Source organism: Mytilus californianus, unplaced genomic scaffold (genome assembly GCF_021869535.1).
Source record: "Mytilus californianus isolate M0D057914Y unplaced genomic scaffold, xbMytCali1.0.p SCAF_9, whole genome shotgun sequence".
Lineage (NCBI taxonomy): Eukaryota > Metazoa > Mollusca > Bivalvia > Mytilida > Mytilidae > Mytilus > Mytilus californianus.
The window spans coordinates 21,088,103-21,110,058 of NW_026262745.1; the positions used below are offsets into that span (position 1 = coordinate 21,088,103).

Genomic DNA, 21,956 nt, shown 5'->3' on the forward strand with positions numbered 1-21,956 from the left:
GCGCTTCGGACGCATGAAATTCATAACGTGTTGTTTTCATTTTTTAAAAGATAAAGCTAGGCACTTTTGATTCTTCCTGATCAACTCTTGTATATAGTGTCTGTTTTATTCTAACCAATTTTTTAAATTAAAAAAAAACACATTAATAAAATTCGAATAGACAGTGTAAATGAGACAAAATGAGGAAATATGATGAAGACCGTAGTATATGATCTGACTGCAAAATGTTTGTTGTTTTTTTGTGTTTTTTGTTGTTATTGTTGTGTATTATTTTGTTCGGATTCTTTCCTAATGCCGTATACCCTTCATAACTGTATCGCTTTTAAATCTGCTAATATGTGTTTTCAGTTTTCTTATCAAGTTTTATTCTGTTGAAAACCGTGTATTCGCCTCTAGATATGTATGTTTTTTTGTTTTGAATCGCTGTCTCATTAATGCTTTGTGTATGCTATTTTCTGTAGATTGATAGTTTGACATTTTTTACAACAGTGTTTATGTTTGGGTTACGATAAGTAGCTATTCTTTCAAAAATAATCTAGGTAAATATGGTTTATGTAGGTTGTATCATTTTCTTATAATTGAATCGATGATGGAAAAACTGAACAAAAATGGAGAGTAACACCTTATCAACTCTACATGTAAAGCTAAATTATAATTAACGTATATGTACTTATTTATCTGATTCCATTTAGTTGTATAATTTGTTTATTCCAAAAAAAGTCAAATGCAACAGCCAATGTACCTTTGTCATCTACTATTCCTTCAATTCGTTTAAAGGAATTTATCTGAAAATGTATGGCCCTGAAGCACAACTTGATGTATATTCCCTCTTTGAGAGTTCCACCAGGTGCTACATAATGCTTATATGTTTATATATATATTTTTAATTTTTCACAATTTACGTTTTGCTACTGCTGGTAGACTTTTCGTTTCCCGGTGGAACAACTAGCCCAGAATTCAGCAATTTTGTATTGATAAGACATAATTTGTTTTTGTGCTTTACAAGATTTTAAATGTTGATCCTGAATTATTCGAAACATTAAAGATTTTTATACCCCCAATGCATAGATTGCCTAAATCGTATGAGGCGAAACTTTTCAAAATTTTCAGTTTTTAATGCTCTTCAACGTATTTGATTTAACCTTCCAATTGTTTTGAATCGAGCGCAACAGATGAGTATGATGTCGACGAAACTCGCGTCTGGTGTACTAAATCTGTTAAACGAATGAATCATTGTGTATTTATCTATATGATAAATGTTTACAAAGTTTTTACAAAATTCGGGACATTTTCAGGATTGAAAACAGATAAATTTCAGGTAAATTACAGGTAACTTCCCATAAACGTATTACTAATACCATGTTTTCTCGCGAATGTATTGGATCTCAAAATTCAAATTCGCGAAAATGTAGGTCGCCAACTGAAATTGCGATTTGCTGACAGTAATCCAAATACCGCCATGGCAATTAAGAGCCAATCCGCCAGAAAACCATGCAATATTCAGAAAATCGTCCAAATCGACAATCACAACTTGACAAATTTTTATACATCATCTTAATCCTTGACATAAAATAAAAGAATTTGACCACTTAATTTTTCCCAGAATCGTATCTATTTTTAGTAACAGCCTCATTTGCATAATTCTGTAAATTCATAATGAAACCAAGGAAAAATCCAACTTTTTTATGCCTTTTAAGAATGACCCAGAAGCATATTAAATGGGGTAGTTGAGTTTTTAGAGTAATGTCACCTGAAACTCATCCATTTTACTATGTTATGAACAATACAAATGAAAATTTAAACGATTTGGCACATTGCCAGGAGCAGGGACACAAAGGCGGAGTTTTTCATACATGAATTTACCTGGTTTTCATTCGCTTCTATCTTGCAAGACCCATTCCGGATTTGTTTGCAACTTATATCGGTTTTAACTATGGGGTATGTTTTATATCAAAACAAAATATTAAGCTTGGCAAATGACTATTATATGTTAATTTATGCCTTGGAAGAATGGTGATTTTAGTCCCAAATTGACACATATTGATTTTGATTTTAACTAAATTATAAACACAATTGGTACTAAAATGGCTCATAAAATCATTCGAACAAGTAAAATCAATTTGTCTGAAAAATGAAATAAGACGTATTTGTACTGCAAGTCCAAAAATCAATTAATTGTCTGAAACCAGGAAGTCCATCTTTTATGCTCTTCCATTGACTTATCTCCCTTGGGTAAGATCTCAAACATGTCAGCTCCCAGTGATGGTTTGGCAGACAAATGTTTACAGTGAAGTTTGTGACTTTAATAATCTAGGATGAGCATGTGGGCTATCCCAGCCTTATACATCTACATATTACAAACTATTTAAGATATCTGAATGCACTAAAGACCAAAATAGCATTTCCAAAAAAAAAAATTACTGCCAAGAAATTTGACAATCATGACAATAATTTAGTGAATAAACATGATAAATATTGATTGGAAAAATAAGTCCATGAACAGCAAAAAGTGTTTTTAGATTTCAACGATCAAAACAAAAGTATTCTAAATCATTCTTCATAAAAAAAAAGTGAGCGAGTGGAACCACCTTGCTCGCACCAGAGACATATAATACAAGAGATTCGCAACTCTAGTAGAGTCTATATAACAGCCAATGAAATGACGTGGCCACCGGAAAGCCGATTAATCCGATGGATTTATGGGTAATAACCCGTATTGTTGAGTAAAAGGTTCTACGCCTCACGATTTTTCTAATGGATAATGCCGATACCTTTCACAGCTAAAGAATGCAAGTATATTTAAAAGTTACAAAAAACTAATTCTAATAATTTGTTATTGATAAAATGTGTTCTAATGATGAGATTAATCAAATACAAACAAAGTTAAAACTCGGCCCATTTTACTTCACCTATTGCCGTAGAAACCATTTGATCTCCCAATTTTTTTCTTAAAACTTGAAGATATGCTAATAAATAAATAATTTTATGGGCCAATAGTACTCCCAAATGTTGTTTCGTGAAAATAAGACTATTTTCGTAAAATTTGATCCAACAATGTGGCGATTTTTTCTGATTGATACCCGAATTTTTTTATTAAACTGGCTAAATATTGAAATTGTTCATGGACAAATTTCCTTAAATCAGTCCTTCTTTTTTGTGCACTATGAAATTTATAGCCTGCATTTTGTTAGACATTTTATTCATTTTTCGTTCTGTTTATAGCAAAGTTGTTTATTTTCTCCTATTCTGAAGTCATTGTTTTTTTCTTCTTTTTAGGGTGCCAAAGATGAACGAATGCAGTAAATTTACAAAAGGAGTAAAATTTTCCTAGTAAAGGAAACCTTCTGCTGGTCGTAATATTATGAATGAGCTTCATATGCATCTGTTGTCGTTTCAGACTACGCTTCTCGTTCAAAACATGAACCTAATTCATTTTTAAATTAAAATCGTATTGAGGACATTTCAATGGTGACTGCAAAAGATATATATATATTTGATAATAAAAGATTTTATTTACACCAAGAATTTGTATATGTATACACATAAACAATCTTACTTTTAAATTGCCATCTCTTTACCCCAGAATAAAAAGACAAAAACCGCTACAAATGATTAAAAGACAAAAACCACTACAAATGATTGTCTCGTGGAAACAAGGTTATAAAATACTTTTTAAATAGTGTCTTCCGTGTTGCTTTGATGTATGACCTGTGTTTTTTTATAGATTTTTTGTTGCTTCGAGGACACACATATCCATCTATGTATGCAGTATTGTCAATTGTTTTTGTTGGTGGGTCTCTCGAATATGTTTTCGTCCTTTTCACTATCAACAAAGAGTTCGTTATCAGTTTATTCAACTAGGAGTATATCTAAGTCGTAACTATTAAGATTGTCATCCCACGAAATTAAGATTGTCATCCCACGAAATAAAATCGGAATTTTCCATATTGCGTGCACATGAATGAAGCTTTATTCAAATGAGAAATTAATTGTAATTTTCTTAAATATTAATTCTCAATACACACTTCGAACATGAAGAAACCATAAATTTACCGACAATCATTTAAAAAAACAACTCAATGCAAGCCTATATGATAAAACTGTCAAACAACACTTAGAAATCAGACATTTACCGACAATCCTACAGAAAAAAAAACTCAATGAAAGCCCAATAAATGAGGAATATAAAAATAAATAAAATTTTAATAATTTATAAATATCAAGAATAAAAAACAAAGCCTATCATGATTAACAATTAATTAACAAATAAATTAAGTTTTTTTCCATATTAATTAATTATACATTTTGTGACTTGTATTTTTGGAAAGAGTGTGGACACCTGTGGTGTGACAACTTCTTGTTTACAGGGTGTCAATTAAAACTCATTATTTATAACATGTTCGTGATTTACCTGGTCATCGAATAATTCAAACCTAATATACATGTCACACTGTGAAATTATGTCTCCGAGACAGGTGTATATTCAATAGAAACCCATTATGTAACTATCAAATAAAATGAACTCTGACACAATTTATCAAGTGTTAATTATTTAATATAAGTTTTGTTTTTTATACAATATCAAATTATGTCTCTTTTTCAATAATACAAATCTAAAATCAAAATTACATTAAAATAAATAATTATATATGTACTCAAATTATATTTAATTAATTATGACAAATTTAACACTGAAACAGTTTATGTTATGCTTAAACATTCGTCCTTACTTCGAGTACTTTTAATACTTTTATTAATGACTTTATTACCTAAGGAGATCTCGCGAGGTTTAACTAGTGGCCGCGTGTTATTACGGGATTTCGCCGAGTTGCGAATCTCTTGTATTATATGTCTCTGCTCGCACCAAAATTGAGATTGAGAGTGTCAAAACTGCTCTGGCGCACCATCAATAAATCAATGACACTCTCTCTACCGTGGTATTGAAACCAGCATTGGTAACCAAACATATTCATAGACATACAGATACAGACTACCATTCATCTACATTTAGGAAGTCTGAATAATACTGAAAACTATGGTGTAGAATTTCCAACAGGACTCCTTATTTTATATAAGACAAGGAGTGGTTTATTTTCCCATGGTTGTTACATCATCTTGTCTTTGAATATGCTCGAAGTACAGGGACTTTTATGGAATTCATTGACATGATAGTCAAGCCAGATGTCAACATCTCGTCCAACCCTCTTCCAGCAAAGCCAAAGCTGACCAAGGATCTTCACCCTTTCAAAACAGGCTGTATACAGGACGAGTTATTCCAGTAGGAACAGGTACAAATCTTACAATCAATTTTCATTTGTTCCATTTAGTCAATCTGAAATTAGGGGACCAACAATTGATACATTAGCTAGATTAAAAAAAGGGGGGTGGGTGTTGAAGGGTCATGTGAATATTCTTTTACACCTGACCTGTTTCTAAGACATCTTATTTATTTCCTATGGCAAAGTGCAAGCAAATAATATATATCCGTATATACATTGTTGTGTCTTGGGACCATTTGATTAAAAAAGCAAGGGGGAGGGTTAGAATGGTCAAAATATTTATGTCCTTGTCAGCTTAGGACAGAATTTAAATTTTCAAGCTATTAACCAGGGTACAATATATATTTATTTTCTGCTTTAAAAAATCAATTTATAGACCAGAATCATGATAATAATCAAAATCTATTTCAACATATTCAACGTTTAGCAGGTCAGGTTTTTATTCTCTTCCCCTATTAAAGTTATATTTTCAGTTCTTACTGGAAGTTGTTCAGCTCTTTGTCTACTAAAAAAAGTTTTATCTCGTGGAAAAGCCTCCTACAAATACATGTTTTACATACAACAAACTGTACATGTAACACTAGACAACTTTATCCAGAGAATAATATTTTTTTAATGAACTAACAGGTCATGGAGACTAAAAAAATCAAAAGCATTGCAAACTTTTGTAAAGTTCAATTTTAGGACCCTACATGTACATGTACATGTATGTAGATTACTTATAGAGCCCTTTTTAAAAGAAAAAACATACATTTAAACTACATGCACAGTGATGCTACACTACCCTACATTTCCTGTCTGATATATTTTATTTCATGTAAAACAAAATTGAAGAATTATTTTATAGTTTAACACTTTTTATTTGTAGGACTATATATATATGCAAGCAATGCTCAATTAAGATGAATTTTTGTAAAAGTGACAATAGCCAGGTCAAACTAAATACATGTATAGAAGAAGATATTGGTAAGTTATTATTAACTTATTATATTAATTTAACTGTTTGTATAACATGGTAATCATACAAAGTATATGTAATCACTTATATAATAACATAATTATACAATTACATGTTATACATTTGTACATCAGTTTTATTAAAGGCAGTGCTTTAATGCCTTTCTAGTTGCCGGGTTAATCCTTCCTTCCGCGATATCCAACTTATCTACGTGGGGGGTCGTTAGGCTCCAAGTAGATCCGGAAATGTTGAATTCTCTCCTCTTCTTATTGTGATATAAAATGTTTTTTGTTTCATTTCATTTACATTGGGAAATAGAGAAACGATCATTGTGTTTTGTTAGTTTTAAAAACTTTTGATATATTTGTATTTTGCATTATAAGCAGTCAACCGATTGACAAACTAGAATTATTTGAATTCCGTGTGGAAAGAGCTCGGGTTAATTTCGAGTGTTATCTGCAATCTATATGTTTATAAATCATTTCAGTCGTTGATATAATAATTGAAGGTCGACTGAACATGAATTATATTGTACAATTTAAAGCGCATTTCTGTTTATGCACGTGAACCCGTCTAACGTTATTGTTATTTCACAGTTATATAAAGTAGCAAATTATCGTTCCTGAATAGGTGGCGCCGTGGTAGCCGATCCTGTTCCTCAACTTCCGGTTTCTGCACTGTGCAACTATTTCAGTTACATTTTTAATTAACGATGCCAAGTACTTGTTGTTGTGTACCTGGATGTCATTTAAGAGGAGGACATGCATTTCCAAATGACTTAAAAAGAAGGAAATTTGGATCAACGCCATGGCCCATACGCAGATTGGACGAGAACACGATTTCATCGTGGAGTCCATCTCAATCAGCTGTTGTTTGCAAGGCACATTTTACTGAAAAAGACTACGTGCAGGAAACTATTCATGGTAAAACTCTATTTTCTTTTTGAAATATATAGTTATATATGTAATCGCCATGCGAATAAACCAAAGTCTGTTTACAACCGCAATTATCGTTTTAGAATAAAAGGGGGTGGTTAATTCAAGACGTCATAATTTTTTGGATTACGATTCAATGTGATCTGTTTGAGATTTTTTGGTGATTGCTACAATTATAATGATTTCTTACAAGAGGTATATCATACTGAGAATTATTTTAGCAGTAATTATGCTAATGTAGTAATGACAGGAATGCATAAGCTATGCCTCATAGACTTTCTTGAATAATATCAATGACAATGTTAACAGGAACAAAACAATGACATGCTCTCATCTATATTATAGTTATTTAGGTACAAACAATGTACGTTTATTGCATAAGTCTCTCATTGTTTGTCCTTTGGATTTACATAACATACATTGAATCAGGCAAACATAGTTTTATCCAGATTGTAATGAATAAATCTAGTTAATATTTCGCCAGGTAATACAAAGTATACATTGCTAATGGAAGTTCATTTAATTATCAAAAAACTAATGTTTTATAACCTTTTTCAGGGCGCAAACCCACCATTCAGAGACTTAAGTCTACTGCCATTCCCAGCCTATTTTCCTGGACCAAGCAAGAGACTGAATCGTCCGCAAAAAGAAAAATCAGGGCAGTTTCCTGTGAAAACAAAAGAACTAAACTTGATGAATATTGTAGTAGAAATCTAGAGGAAAGTTTTGATTGTAAAGTTGGTTTTCCTGAAGAAGTCATTCATACTGCAGAAAGGATTTATGACTGTCCACCACCAACTGCCGAGCTAATGTTGAGCTTCACAGATGGAATTATGCAAACACCATCAATGCCTATGTTTTCAGCAGAGAATTTTGAAATGAAGACACGTGACACAGCCATGCATTTTTATACCGGTTTTGAGTTGTATACTAAATTTTTATTTGTTTTGACCACACTTGGTCCAGCAGCACATTGTTTGAGATACATATATTTTCAAATTGATAGGGTGTCAGTTGAAAATCAGTTTTTTTGTGACTTTGATGAAATTGAGGCATTATACAACCAACTTTGAACTTTCTAGATTCTAGATTGAATCTAGTGTTAAGAATATTGTGTATACATGGATTGTTTTTATGTCTAAACAGTGGTGTGAGGCTAACACTTGGCCATCTAGTGGTTTAGTCAGGTATTTTTCACCATCCAACTTCACATTAAAGTTTCCTACGACTTGGATTATTATTGACAGCACAGAATATCCAGTGATAAAACCTAAAGCTCCTAGAGCTCAGGCAACCTTTTCATCATATAAAAACAGAAACACTGAAAATACTTGTATGTTCGACACCTGGTGGTTTAGTCAACTATGTCTCTAATGCATATGTTGGTTCTACCAGTGACTATGAAATAGTTGAAAGATGTAGAATAGTTCAATTATGTGATCCAGGTGACAGTGTGATGGCAGACAAAGGTTTAAATGTGCAAGATTTGTTTGCTAACTTTTTTCAAAAAAAGAAACCGAATTAGTTCCAAAACTCTTATACGGGATAGAAAAGTCTCCAATTAACATGTGCACATAGAGCGAATTATTGGACTTGGCAAAACATACAAAATTCTAATAAATCCTATGAATGGAACTGAAACAAAACTTTCATCTGAAATAACATTTAGTTGTACTATGTTGTGTAATTTTAGAACTTGTATTGTGCCAAAGGATGCATAAATAAAAGTGACGCAATGAATTTTGTTCTGATATATATATATTTATAATTACATGCACATGTAAATTGTAATGCATATAAAATAAGGAGATGTGGTATGATATTCAGTGAGTTGATCGAACTAAAGTGCATAAGAAATGGGTTTAAGCAGTTACAGGTGTTACTGTCGCCGTACAATCTCCAACAATGAGAAAAACTTGTACCGTGTAAAACATTTCAGAGATCTTACCACTAAGTTTTGTTGTCTCACCTTGACTTTGGTGAATTGTTTATATCTGTTGATGTAAATATAAAAAAGAAGATGTGGTATGATTGCCAATGAGACAACTCTCCACAAGAGACCAAATGACACAGAAATTAACAGCTATAGGTCACAGTACGGCCTTCAACAATGAACAAAGCCCATACCGCACAGTCAGAGCTCTATAAAAGGCCCCGAAATGACAATGTAAAACAATTTAAACAAGAAAACTAACGGCCTAATTTATGTACAAAAAATGAACGAATATAACAAATATGCAACACATAAACAAACAACAACCACTGAATTACAGGCTCCTGACTTGGGACAGGCACATACATGTACATACAGAATGTGTCGGGGTTAAACATGTTAGCGGGATCCCAACCCTCCCCCTAACCTGGGACAGTGGTGTAACAGTACAATATAAGAACGAACTATAAAAATCAGTTGAAAGAGGCTTAACTCATCAGATGGATAAATACAAATACAAGTGGACGTGGTCGGGTAGTTGTACATCCAAACAACAAAAAGACACTAAGTACAGATCTGAGAGTACTCAAAGTTACTGACAGCTAGTTCAAAGCCACTAACAACTGATAAAAAAATCTTGCATCTAAGACTAAATTATCAATCAGTAAGCTCCCTTTAGAATTTTATAAATTTTAGATTTTACATTTCTGAGTTATGGGGTTTTATTCATTAAAAAAGGGGTGATTTTCCAGTTTTTGTCGAGCCTGCGACTTTTGTCGCAGAAAGCTCGACACAGGGATAGGGATGTGGCGACGGCGTTAGCTAACTTCTTAAAAGCTTTATATTTTAGAAGGTGGAAGACCTGGATGCTTCATACTTAGTATATGGATGCTTCATGTTACGAAGTTTCCGTCAGCCACATGTCCAATGTCCTTGACCTCATTTTCATGGTTCAGTGACTACTTGAAAAAAAAGTTAACATTTTTTGTAATGTTAAATTCTCTCTTATTATAAGTAGTAGGATAACTATATTTGGTATGTGCGTACCTTGCAAGGTCCTCATGCCCGTCAGACAGTTTTCACTTGACCTCGACCTCATTTCATGGATCAGTGAACAAGGTTAAGTTTTGGTAGTCAAGTCCATATCTCAGATACTATAAGCAATAGGTCAAGTATATTCGGTGTATGGAAGGACTGTAAGGCGTACATGTCCAACTGGCAGGTGTCATCTGACCTTGACCTCATTTTCATGGTTCAGTGGTTATAGTTAAGTTTTTGTGTTTTGGTCTGTTTTTCTTATAATGTATGCAATAGGTCTACTATATTTGGTGTATGGAATGATTGTAAGGTGTACATGTCTAGCTGGCAGGTCTCATTTGACCTTGACCTCATTTTCATGGTTCAGTGGTCAAAGTTAAGATTTTGAGTTTTGGTCTTTTTTTCTAATACTATATGCAATAGGTCTACTATATTTGGTGTATGGAATGATTGTAAGGTGTACATGTCTAGCTGGCAGGTCTCATTTGACCTTGACCTCATTTTCATGGTTCAGTGGTCAAAGTTAAGATTTTGAGTTTTGGTCTTTTTTTCTAATACTGTATGCAATAGGTCTACTATATTTGGTGTATGGAAGAATTGTTAGCTGTACATGCCTGCCTGGCATGGTTCATCTGACCTTGACCTCATTTTCATGGTTCATTGGTCAATGTTTAGTTTTCTTGGTTAATGTTAAGTTTATGTGACAGTTGTAATAAAGTTTTATATTCAGGACTATCAACATAATATCAGTGATTAGTAAAGAAGGCGAGACATTTCAGCGTGTGCACTCTTGTTGGACAACAACTCAAAAATGCTTTAAGCAGTTCGCATGAAACTTTGGTGAATTATTTATAGCTATTGATGTAATCTCCCTATAGATTTTCATAAATTTCAAATATGACATCGAGAAGAAATTGAACTTTATTTGTTTATAGTCTGGCAACAGATTTATTAAGTATTGCGCAACAGCACAGTGTATTGCACAACAGCAAGAAATCTTTAATTGAATATAAATTCAATTCATATAACCGATTTCAAGTTCTTTGACTACATTTATTCAGAAACTATAATATGTCAAATATTTAATTACAATCCAAATTCAGACCTGTATCAAGCTTGAATATTGTGTCCATTTTTGCCCCAACTGTTCAGGGTTGGACCTCTGCGGGTGTATCCAGCTGCGCTCGGCGAATCAGTTTATTTCTTAATTAAAAACTCCTTTTTTCATTCATAAATTACTTTAAACTTGGAAATATAATTTTGCTTGGAGTTATAGTTTCTTAAAAAAGTATTGTCATTGAAAGAGTTGACATGTTGCAATGTACATTTATTCTACATAGTTCTATGGTACCAAATCAAAAGTTTATATAAAAGAAAGAAGTCAAAGGTTTCCCATCATAGTTAAGTTACATACATTTTTTTTGTACCTGAGGTCGTTGAATATAGATCATTATATAAATAAGGAGATGTGTTATGATTGCCAATGAAACAACTATCATCCATACTTAACAGTAACAAACCACATTTGCAGAGTTGAATAAAATACAGTTGATAACATTTACTTATTACTAAAAAGAAAATGCCTAACTATTTTAAACAGTATTTGAATATCAATTATATGGTCATTTTTATAAACTTCCTGTTACAAAACTTTGAATTTTTCGAAAAACTAAGGATTTTCTTATCCAAGGAATAGATTACCTTAGCCGTATTTGGCACAACTTTTTGGAATTTTGGGTCCTCAATGCTCTTCAACTTTGTACTTGTTTGGCTTTATAACTATTTTGATCTGAGCGTCACTGATGAGTCTTATGTAGACGAAACGCGCGTCTGGCGTATTAAATTATAATCCTGGTACCTTTGATAACTAATTTGACTATAAACATAGATAAAAAAAGGTACAAACTGGACATAATGCACTAGTTCATAAACAAGTGAGAACAATCACCTTCATATAGTGCTCAGAATATGACATTCATATAACTTATCAATATCATTAGAGAACTCTAAATCTTAAATACTGAAAGCCACCTCTGATAAGTACACTGTACTATGCAAGATAATGATATAACTGGACTAAAAATACACACAACCTGTAATTAACTGCCTTTACAGCGCTTTCGCGCTTTGATTAAACAGGTCTTTGTTAACTTGGTTTTCCCATTGAAAAATCACTTTGCTAATTTTAATTTGTAGTACTATATTGGGCGGCTCCTATAGTTTCCATTCAATAACTAACAATGACTAATGAACTGTTCATACATTCCATTTCAATTATTTTATTTATTAATACGTATTACTTTTACTGTTAAGTCTGTTTTTTGTGATATCCATTTTACGTGACTCTGTATTTATGTATCCCGTCATACTTTGAACGACAAAATTATTTTATGTCTACCTGTGCGAATTTCAAACGCACGATTTTACACCAGTACTGAAAACCTTCCATCCTTTATGGGTGGATTTTACATAGATATATAAAATCGTATAATATAAGCAAAATGAGGATGTTAAATTTGATGTATGCCTTTTTGTGCTTCTTCGTTACATTTGTTTGTTTTTATAGTGATTAAGATGATAACACAATGTTGACTGCTGTACCCCTATTTTTGACAATTTTACCTATTGTGTCTGTTTGTTTTGTTCACGCATCGTTGTCAATATAATGGAATTTGATGGGACTGTCATACAAGTGAGAGGTTTATTATCTAGCTATAAAACCATAAGAAAATGCCTGTACCAAGTCAGGAATATGACAGTTGTTATCCATTCGTTTGATGTGTTTGAACTTTTAATTTTGCCATTTGATTGGGGACTTTCGTTTTTGAATTTTCCTCGGAGTTCAGTATTTTTGTGATTTTACTTTTTCAAATATAAAAGGGGGAGATTTTTATTGGTACTTTTGAAGATATTTCACCTGTTCGATTAATTGATTGGTTGTTGGTAATGCTAATGTCCAATGGCAAATAGTTCATGCATGTTAAGGACAAGAACAAATTAAAATAAATACATTATTTGGGTTCTTAATATGCTAAATCTAACAATGTATTTAAATAATTTAAGATGTTGCAATTGGACCCCATTTTAAATTGGTTCACATTGATTTCAAAATGGTCCAAAATTTTTTTTCTTATTTCTACACAACTTGAATTCTTGAGGTTCTTTTGATATACAAAATGCAAATGTTTTATATTTAGATTTTTAATTTTGGTCCGGTTTTCAAATTTATCCATATTTTAAAGTCCAAAGGGTCCAAATTTTAACTTAGTTTAATTTTAACAAAACTTGAACTCTAATTACAATGAATTAGGGTTCTTTGAATGATAAATAGAAATAATCAAATATCCTGAATATAAATATGTACTTAGATTTATGATTTTGGTCCCAGTTTTCAAGTTGGTTCAAATGGGGTCCCTAATTTAACTGTGTTTGATTTCAACAATAATTTTAAAGATGCTGATTCAGCCTGAATCTAACCTGTATTTAGTTTTTGGGCCCTATTATGAAATTGGTTTACATTGAGGTCCAAAGGGTCCAAAATTAAACTAAATTTTAAATCTTAATTTGATCTTGGGGTTCTCTGATATGCTGAATCTATTAAACTTTATCTTTATACCATATTTATTCTGTGTTAGAAACCTATTCTTTGTCAAATATTTAATCCCATTACAAATTTAGAGCTGTTATAGCTTGAATGTTCTGTCCAAACTTGCATTTTTTCTTCATCTTCCACAAAATTTGTCATTTTCTGAGATAACTGGTGTTATCTTTTTAAATGAAACTTTAGTGAAAAGAAAAGCACAATATGTGGATGATTATCTGATGTCAAACATTTTCAAGATGGCCACCAAGGATGGCACAAATTTCAACACTGGTTAATTTAATGAAAATTGTTAATTAGGGATAGTCATGGTAGTTTGACTTGCTAAACAAAATAAGGTTGTTTTTTCTTCCAAAATGGCAAACATTTTCAAGATGGCCTTATATGAAAATTGACATTAAGGAATTATAGCACTTTTGACATGCCAACAAAACAATGAAATTTTTTTTTAAAGATGGACACAGCAAATAAAGGGTAAAATTTTCAATTTTGTTGAGTTTGATTTTAAAGAATATGGATATTTAGCTGTACTTTGACACAGAGAACAGATATAAAGATGGCCACCATTTCAAAGATTGTCACTGAAAGCGGTCAAATTATCACCATTGTCTGTTTTCAATGTAAAATTATATTGAGAGGTAATTTGACATGCCAAACCAAATGGAGGCAATTTTTATTGTTGTTAAGATGTTAAGGGCTATTTGGACATGCTTAAAAGGAGTGGATAATAACTATTCTGCAAAAATGATTTGGCTTTAGTTGAGAGAATTTTGTAACTGTCCACTTACAGTAAAAGTTGTCAATTTTATTTCCTGTCAGTGGTATATATGAAATTAAAAAAAAATGTGGTATGATTGCCAATGAGAACAAATGACATAGAAGTAAAGCTATAGGTCTTCATACGCCATATGGCCTTCAACAATGAGCAAGACCTATACTGCATATATATTCAGCCATAAAAGGCCCCAAAATAAGAAAATGAAAAAATATGAAAACTAACAGCCTGATTTATGTATGTATGTTTTGTGGTTTTCAGATCTAGACTCGCAGCTAACCTTTCTGTCAGTGTCAACAACAACTGAACTTTCACAGCAGTCAACATCAGATTGGGAGACTGATAATGCTTCTAACAGAAACAATTTCAACCAACCAAACAAGCAACAGAAACTTTCCAACTTTAAAACATCAATTAAATCTTCCATGGGATGATGTCTCAAAAAATAACAGTTCATCATTTATGGAGATTTTAATGTTATGGTTTTTCTTTTACAAGAAAGTTAATGTACACTTGTTTTATAGTAAAACCTATAGCCGTTCAAGTATAAAAAACACATTCAACTTTATTGAAATTTGAAGATTCATATGACTTATTTTAATTCTGTTATCTCCGAGGATGTGATGTAGAGCATTATAGGTACAGTTATCTTAACAGCTATCCAATTTCATTCAAAATTCTTTATAAATTTTGCACTGGTATATATAGACTAACATAACTAAGTAATTTGTTTTTCGTCTAGTTATGGGATTTTTTTTTAGAAGCATTTATGATTTTCATGTTTGTATTGACCACATTGCAGCAACATAGATATAGGTACCTGGCAAATCTTGCCTTGTTAGCATACTAGGCTCAAAGGGTCATAAAAAAAATTCCATCACTAAGTGTCTGTTAAAATCATCTGTTTACAGTTTTCACTTTTAAACCATCATCTTAATAACTTTAGAAGAAGTGTCATACATATATATATGTATACAAAATTTAAAAACTTTTCAATATATATATATATATATATATTGATAAAAACTATCAACATGACAAGATCTAAATACCCAAAATTTTTCTGAAAAATTTGACATAACATCTATGAGCTATTGTCCCTGAAATGTGTAAATTTACAAATTTTCACAGTTTTCTGCTACTATCCGACAACTATATCAATATATTATAAGAATAAATTGCAAAAGTGGTCAGAAGAAACTTTTTTTTTACAGTCTGAACTTATTCTGAATTGTTTAACTTCTAATTTAAATTGATTGCGTTTGAAATATGTGTTTTTTATCGTTTTAGGTGCATAATTTGTCAATACGATCTATTTCGGCTCCTGGGAGCCTCTAGATTTATAATGAATAATTTGTATTTATGTATGATTATTTTCTTAATGTATTAAATGAAACATTAATTATTCTTTTCCATTTGTTGTTATACTTATTTATAAGTCCAGATCCTATCATATGTCAGTAGTTACAAATTAGACGGCAAAATTGAGAAAATTTGAATATGCAGTTTACCCCATTTTGTTGTGGCATATACCAGACACCAACATTATTTGCAGAGCTTGATATTTTTTTTGATTGGGTAGTATATAGTTATACTTTGCAAGTAGATATGTTGTTTTACAATAATAAACGGGTCTTGGAGTATTTTGGCTCTGAAAGATGACCAAAATCAGCCATTTTGGACATGTAGCTAAATAAGACATATTGAAACAGTTAGATTATACATACAATTAATAGACAGCATTGTTAATTCTATGCATTCTTACACTTAAAGTGATGTATTACTAGGAACAACTATCAAAAAATTATAAATGTTACCATATTTTTTTATTTAAACCAGCGAAATATGCCAAAAAAGGCTTATTTTTGCTGTTTTCGAGCAATTTCATCTGTTTAAACATGGCGCTCAAAAAATATCCAGATCGGTTCAATATTTTCCCAAAAAAATTTGTGTGGTTATTTACATTACTAAGGTGCACCAATATGCCAAATATGAACTCATTTGGAAAAAGTGACATTCGGACGGTTTTGCATGGTTTTCTGGCAGATTGGCTCTTAATAGGGATCGTTCTGCTTTTCTATGTTTTGTTTATGCGTCCCCTATTGTCAAAAGCAATTATAAACCAGATTTGCTATTGCGACCAATAGCGGATGGCACCCTCGTCCAAAAATTGCCACTTAACTGCAACCATAATGAAATTTTAAAACAGTCAGTGGACAGGAGTGCATGACGACGCATATTTCTGTAAATTTGCAGAAGGTTTGAAGCATTTGTCAATTTTTCACGTTTTTGCTGTTTCCATGTAATGGCGACCATTTTGAAAATTTGAAAGTCGAATATCAACTCTTCGCATGCTATATACAATGAGAGATCTATGTAAAGGGATTAAAAACTTGTAGTTTCAAGTTCAGTCTCTGTTGGAGAAGTTTTTGTGTAAGAAGCATTCCCTTGCTGATGGAGTCCGTATAGAGGGAATAAGCACGATAGTTATTAGACATTAATAAAATATGATACCTAATATACTTTTCAATTACTACAACTGTTATGATAGTATTATTGTCAGTACCCGGAAATAAAGCAGAAATTTATTTGATGCGTTGTTACGATTGTGTCATAAAGTATTGAGGTTTTAGATGTAAAGTTTGTAGATATATAAAAATCACAATCTATATGCGGTGTTAGTCTACCTTTGAAAATACAGTTGAACATTTGACTCTTTCTGAAGAAATCAAATTAATTAGAATATATACAATGATTTCACAAAGCTGTCTTAGATTTAATACATGTTTTAGGATGGTCTTAATATATGTCTTAGTCCTAAGTGGGTCTCACAAAGTGGTCCTTACTTAAGACATCTCTTCAAGTTTGTAATAAAGTTAGGACTAAACGAGAGGTGTATATTGGTGGTCTTAGGATAGTCATAAGTTAAGACATCAGTATGATGTGCTAACATGTGGTTGCAGTAGTTTTAATGCACCTCAGACGACGACAACAAAATATACTCAGAAATAGAATTTTCAGAGACCCTGACAATCCTTTGGATTACTTAGATGATGCAGAAATAGTAAGAAAATACAGACTGTCACATCCTATGATTATTGATATTTGCAGAATGTTTGAATTTGATCTCCAAAAACCAACGAGGAGATCTCACGCTTTCCTTCTGTCTTTAAAAGTTATTGTTGCTTTGAGATTTTTCGGAACTGGGAGTTTTCAGCTCGTCAGTGCCGACGTACATAACATTCCATCTCGAGTGTTTCAAGAATTACCCGTGAGGTGACCGTGTGTTTGAAAAGAGTATGCAACCATTATACGAAGATGTGAAATGATCGAGCAAAGCTGCATAACATGATGGAAGGCTTTTATAGCATTGATGACTTCCCAAATATCGTCGGAGCAATAGACGGCACGACCTTTAGGATAAAATCTCCATTAGAAGATGAACATTTACATGTGAACAGAAAAAAACTTGAAATTTCTGAACATTGTAGCTAAATGGCCAGGTGCAACTCATAACGCCTTCGTTTAGGCTAATTCTAGCTTAAGCGAAATGTTTGAGGACAGATTGGTCCTGGATGGCTATTAGGAGATAGTGGGTATCCACATAGACCATGGCTTCTCACTCCTGTGCTAAAACCAACATTGAGAAATCAACAAAGATATAATGCTTCCCAAATGAAGACAAGGAGCGTTGTCGAAAGAAGTTTTGGAGTTTTAAAATCACGTTTCCGTTGCATAGATGCAAGTGCTGGCACATTGCTTTACAAACCATGAAAATGCTGTGACAATTTTTTTGATGTAGCTGTTTTACATAATATGTGTATAATAAATAGAATCCCATTGTCGGCAGACATTGACGGCAATCGCCCAGACCAGGGACACATATACAAACAATAGTATGCCGGCCATTTAAAAAACAACAACACTAAACTCAATAATAATTCAAATGAATTAAGATAAACAAAAAAGTAGTAATAGCAATTATTGTATATTAGATAATTGAATTTAATGAGGCCCCTGGCGTACATGTACGTTGTTTTTGTTTATAATCTGTTAGTATTATAAATCAAATGTGTGTACTGATGCTGACACACATAAGGAACGCCTCTGTTATTTTAGAATGATTATTATCACGTGCTTTTAATTCTTAAATGTGTAAAGCACATCGAACTTTCTCACTCGTAATACTAAAAACTTGATTGCAGCATCTGTTTAACTATATACAAACATTTTGATTATCAAAAAATATTGTACCAGTGACTATCGCAACAAAACTTTGTATTTTAACATCATACTGCGGAATTATTCAGCTTAGTGTATTACAGTTATTATTGTGACATTATAATTACTGGAGATCACCCCTTTACTGTGGCATTATAATTACTGGAGATCACCCCTTTCTTGTGACATTATAATTACTGGAGATCACCCCTTTTTGTTCCCTGATCCTACGTTGACCACTACACACGATCCTACGTTGACCACTACAAACTATTATGCCAGGAGGAAAGAAAAGTCCTGCAAGAGAAAAGAAAAGTCCGGCAAGAGGACAAGGCGTCAAGAAAAGAAGGATGGCTGATTCCCAGGAACCCACCTTAGAACATAATGAGAGATCTGGTGAGTCAGTCATTGATTTTAACAGTATTCAAGGGGGTTCTCAAACGTTAACTGGGACAGAACCTTCATCTAACAAATTTAATGAACAAGTTCATTTTTCTCAGAACCTTCCCAGCCTCGAGGAAAGTATTTTCGATCCTGTTGGATGTTACATACTTTTGAAGCTAAAAGAGAAAATTTGGAAAGGGGAATTTATTGACCTGAGTTTGTTGATTAAGTCTCCAAGAGAACTAGCAAATTTTCCTGATCAAAATGGTGACATAGTTGTAAAAGGGGGGCATATGCGGGTTGAATCTTTGCCATGTCGCGCAATATCCAATATCCACATTTGGACAAGCGCTTTTATGTTAAACCGTATAGCGGGTTATTTTAAGTACATCAAAGGTCCGGTTACTTTCTTAAATAATCAATCGTAAAATTAACAAGACGTTTGAATACCTGTAACAAATATCTAAGTAAGCGGTATTCTAATGATTAACTGTATCAGAATCTATCAATAAATAAGAGGTCATTCCGGTAAAAAAAAATCAATTAACCATAACAAGAGACACTTGTTTGTCAAGTTTTACAGCTTTTTAACTGCAACAATTTCAGTGTCCAACAAAATATTTAATTTGGATTTGAGAATCCACCAAAATAAAAACCGCCAAAATTTTTCGTATACTTTGTTGCCCCTAAATCGCGAAATTTTACACCCGCGAAAATAACCCGCTATACGGTAAATGAGTGTTTGCCTGAGAAACACGACAGAGTTCCTTGGCTCAGGATCGAAGCTTCTAAAGTATATGAGAGATATTTGTTTTGCAGCAAACAAATCCAATGGTTGGGGAACTTATGGTGAACAATTCAGACTCCGCAAAGTACAAAGACCCCAATCATCTTGGGCTGTCATAAACCAAGACGTATGGTCGTTTTACATTACAACAGCTATGCGAGATCAAGGCCAAAGTAATGATAATAAAGAGGGTACAATAACCCAAACTGAGCCCCTTCATTCCTTTCGTCAGCCATCAGGTCAGCATAATTTTCAGCAAGCAACAACATGTAATGCGTACAACACAAAAGGGAAGCGTTGCAACTTTAACCCTTGCAGATTCAAACACGCATGCTCAGCATGGGGAGGTCAACACCCAGCCTACTTTTGCAAGCGGCACTGAAATGTCAAAACTTAGCGACACATTTTCACTTGGGTTTCCCCCAGTTAATGTAGAGCATTTAGAAATATACTTACATGATTATCCACTTTTATCAAGTGCATTGTCTTTATTGTCAGGTTTTAAATTTGGTTTTCCTTTGCATTAATATTACTCATGCCCTCGTTTACCTACAGATGCCAAAAACTTAAAAAGCGCTAGAGAGAGGCCAGCTATACTTTTTTCAAAAAATTCAAAAAGAAATAGATGCAGGGCGTGTTGCTGGTCCTTTTAAATTAAGGGTCAATGCCAATTTTACGAATTCCCCCATTGGGTTTAGTTCCAAAGGGGAAGGAGGAGGGTCAATTCAGGGTAATTCATCATTTATCTTATCCTGAAATTACATCCGTAAATGATTTCATTGATCCAAAGCAATGTTCAGTTGTTTTTTCGAATATTGATGATGCTGTTGACATTATTAAACTGTACGGAAATAAAACATTAGTAAGTCCAACGTTCGATCAGCTTTCAGATTATTACCTATCTCACCGATTGATTTTGATCTTCTTGGTTTTAAAATAATCAAGATCTTTATTTCGATAAATCTCTCCCTTTTGGCGCTTCAATTAGCTGTGCTTTATTCAACGAGTACGCCTCCTTTCTTCATTGGGCTATATCTGTAAGACAATCCGAGGGCGGTACATTACCTTGACGACTTTTTATTTTGAGAAGGGGCGGAACCAGTCAATGTGCTGACCTGCTTCATACTTTCAAGGTTATCTGCAATGACTTGGGAGTTCCATTAGCGGATGAGAAAACGATTTTTCCCACGGCACGGCGTACATTCTTAGGTGTAGAAATTGACACTTCCGACATGACTCTCCGTTTACTTCCTGATAAGCTTGATGAATTACTTCAGAAAATTTCATTTGTTTTAAAAAACAAAAAGGTCATGCTAAGGGAAATGCAATCCCTTTTGGGTCGTTAAACTTTGCATGTCGGGTTGTTGCGCCAGGTAGAGCTTTTTGCAGAAGATTGATTGACGCAACGATTGGTTTGAATAAATCACATTATAGAATAAGAATTAATTCGAACATTAAAGATGATCTTATGATGTGGAAATCCTTTTTAGAGAATTTCAATGGCCTTACTTTTATGCAAGATAGGCTTTGGACTTCTAATGAAGCACTAGAATTTTACACAGACAGTGCCGGGGGTTCTTCCTAAGGTTTTGGTATATATTTCAAGGGTAGATGGGCTCATGGCTTATGGCCAAAAACATGGCTAAAGCGCGGTTTATTATCAAACATTACATTTCTAGAAATATTTCCTGTGATGGTATCTATCATCTTATGGGGGTCTGAACTTAAGAATAAAAAATCTCTGACACCAACTCCAATTCCGAACCAAGTATGGAATCTATAACAGAGGAATCTGCTCAACTATTTTCCGACTCTTTATCCGAAAATACATGGAAAAGGTATTCAAGAGCTAGATCTGTTCTTGCTTCATTTCAATTTCAATATACATTGGAAAAAGTATGGCCAGTTCCTATTGAACAGTTAGTACAATTTATCACTTATTTATCTTTGAAGCATCTATCTACAGCTACCGTTCGATCATATATAAGTGGTATATCCTTTTCGCACACAATTTAGAGGATACTACTAAGAATTTATTATTTCTA

General features: G+C 32.9%; 1 protein-coding gene and 1 long non-coding RNA gene across 2 annotated transcripts; both read left to right on the top strand.

Annotated features, from left to right (window-relative positions):
* The first annotated feature begins 6,145 nt into the window (after positions 1–6,145).
* On the top strand, positions 6,146–15,929 carry LOC127714258 (uncharacterized). The gene is made up of 2 exons (XR_007987664.1): positions 6,146–6,245; positions 14,781–15,929. It is a non-coding gene; the product is annotated as an uncharacterized LOC127714258 (long non-coding RNA).
* Positions 6,380–8,912, top strand: LOC127714257 (uncharacterized). Its single transcript, XM_052220320.1, has 2 exons — positions 6,380–7,160; positions 7,731–8,912. The coding sequence occupies exons 1-2, from the start codon at positions 6,950–6,952 to the stop codon at positions 8,243–8,245; spliced, it is 726 nt and encodes a 241-aa protein (XP_052076280.1). The 5' UTR covers positions 6,380–6,949; the 3' UTR covers positions 8,246–8,912.
* Positions 15,930–21,956: the final 6,027 nt, after the last annotated feature.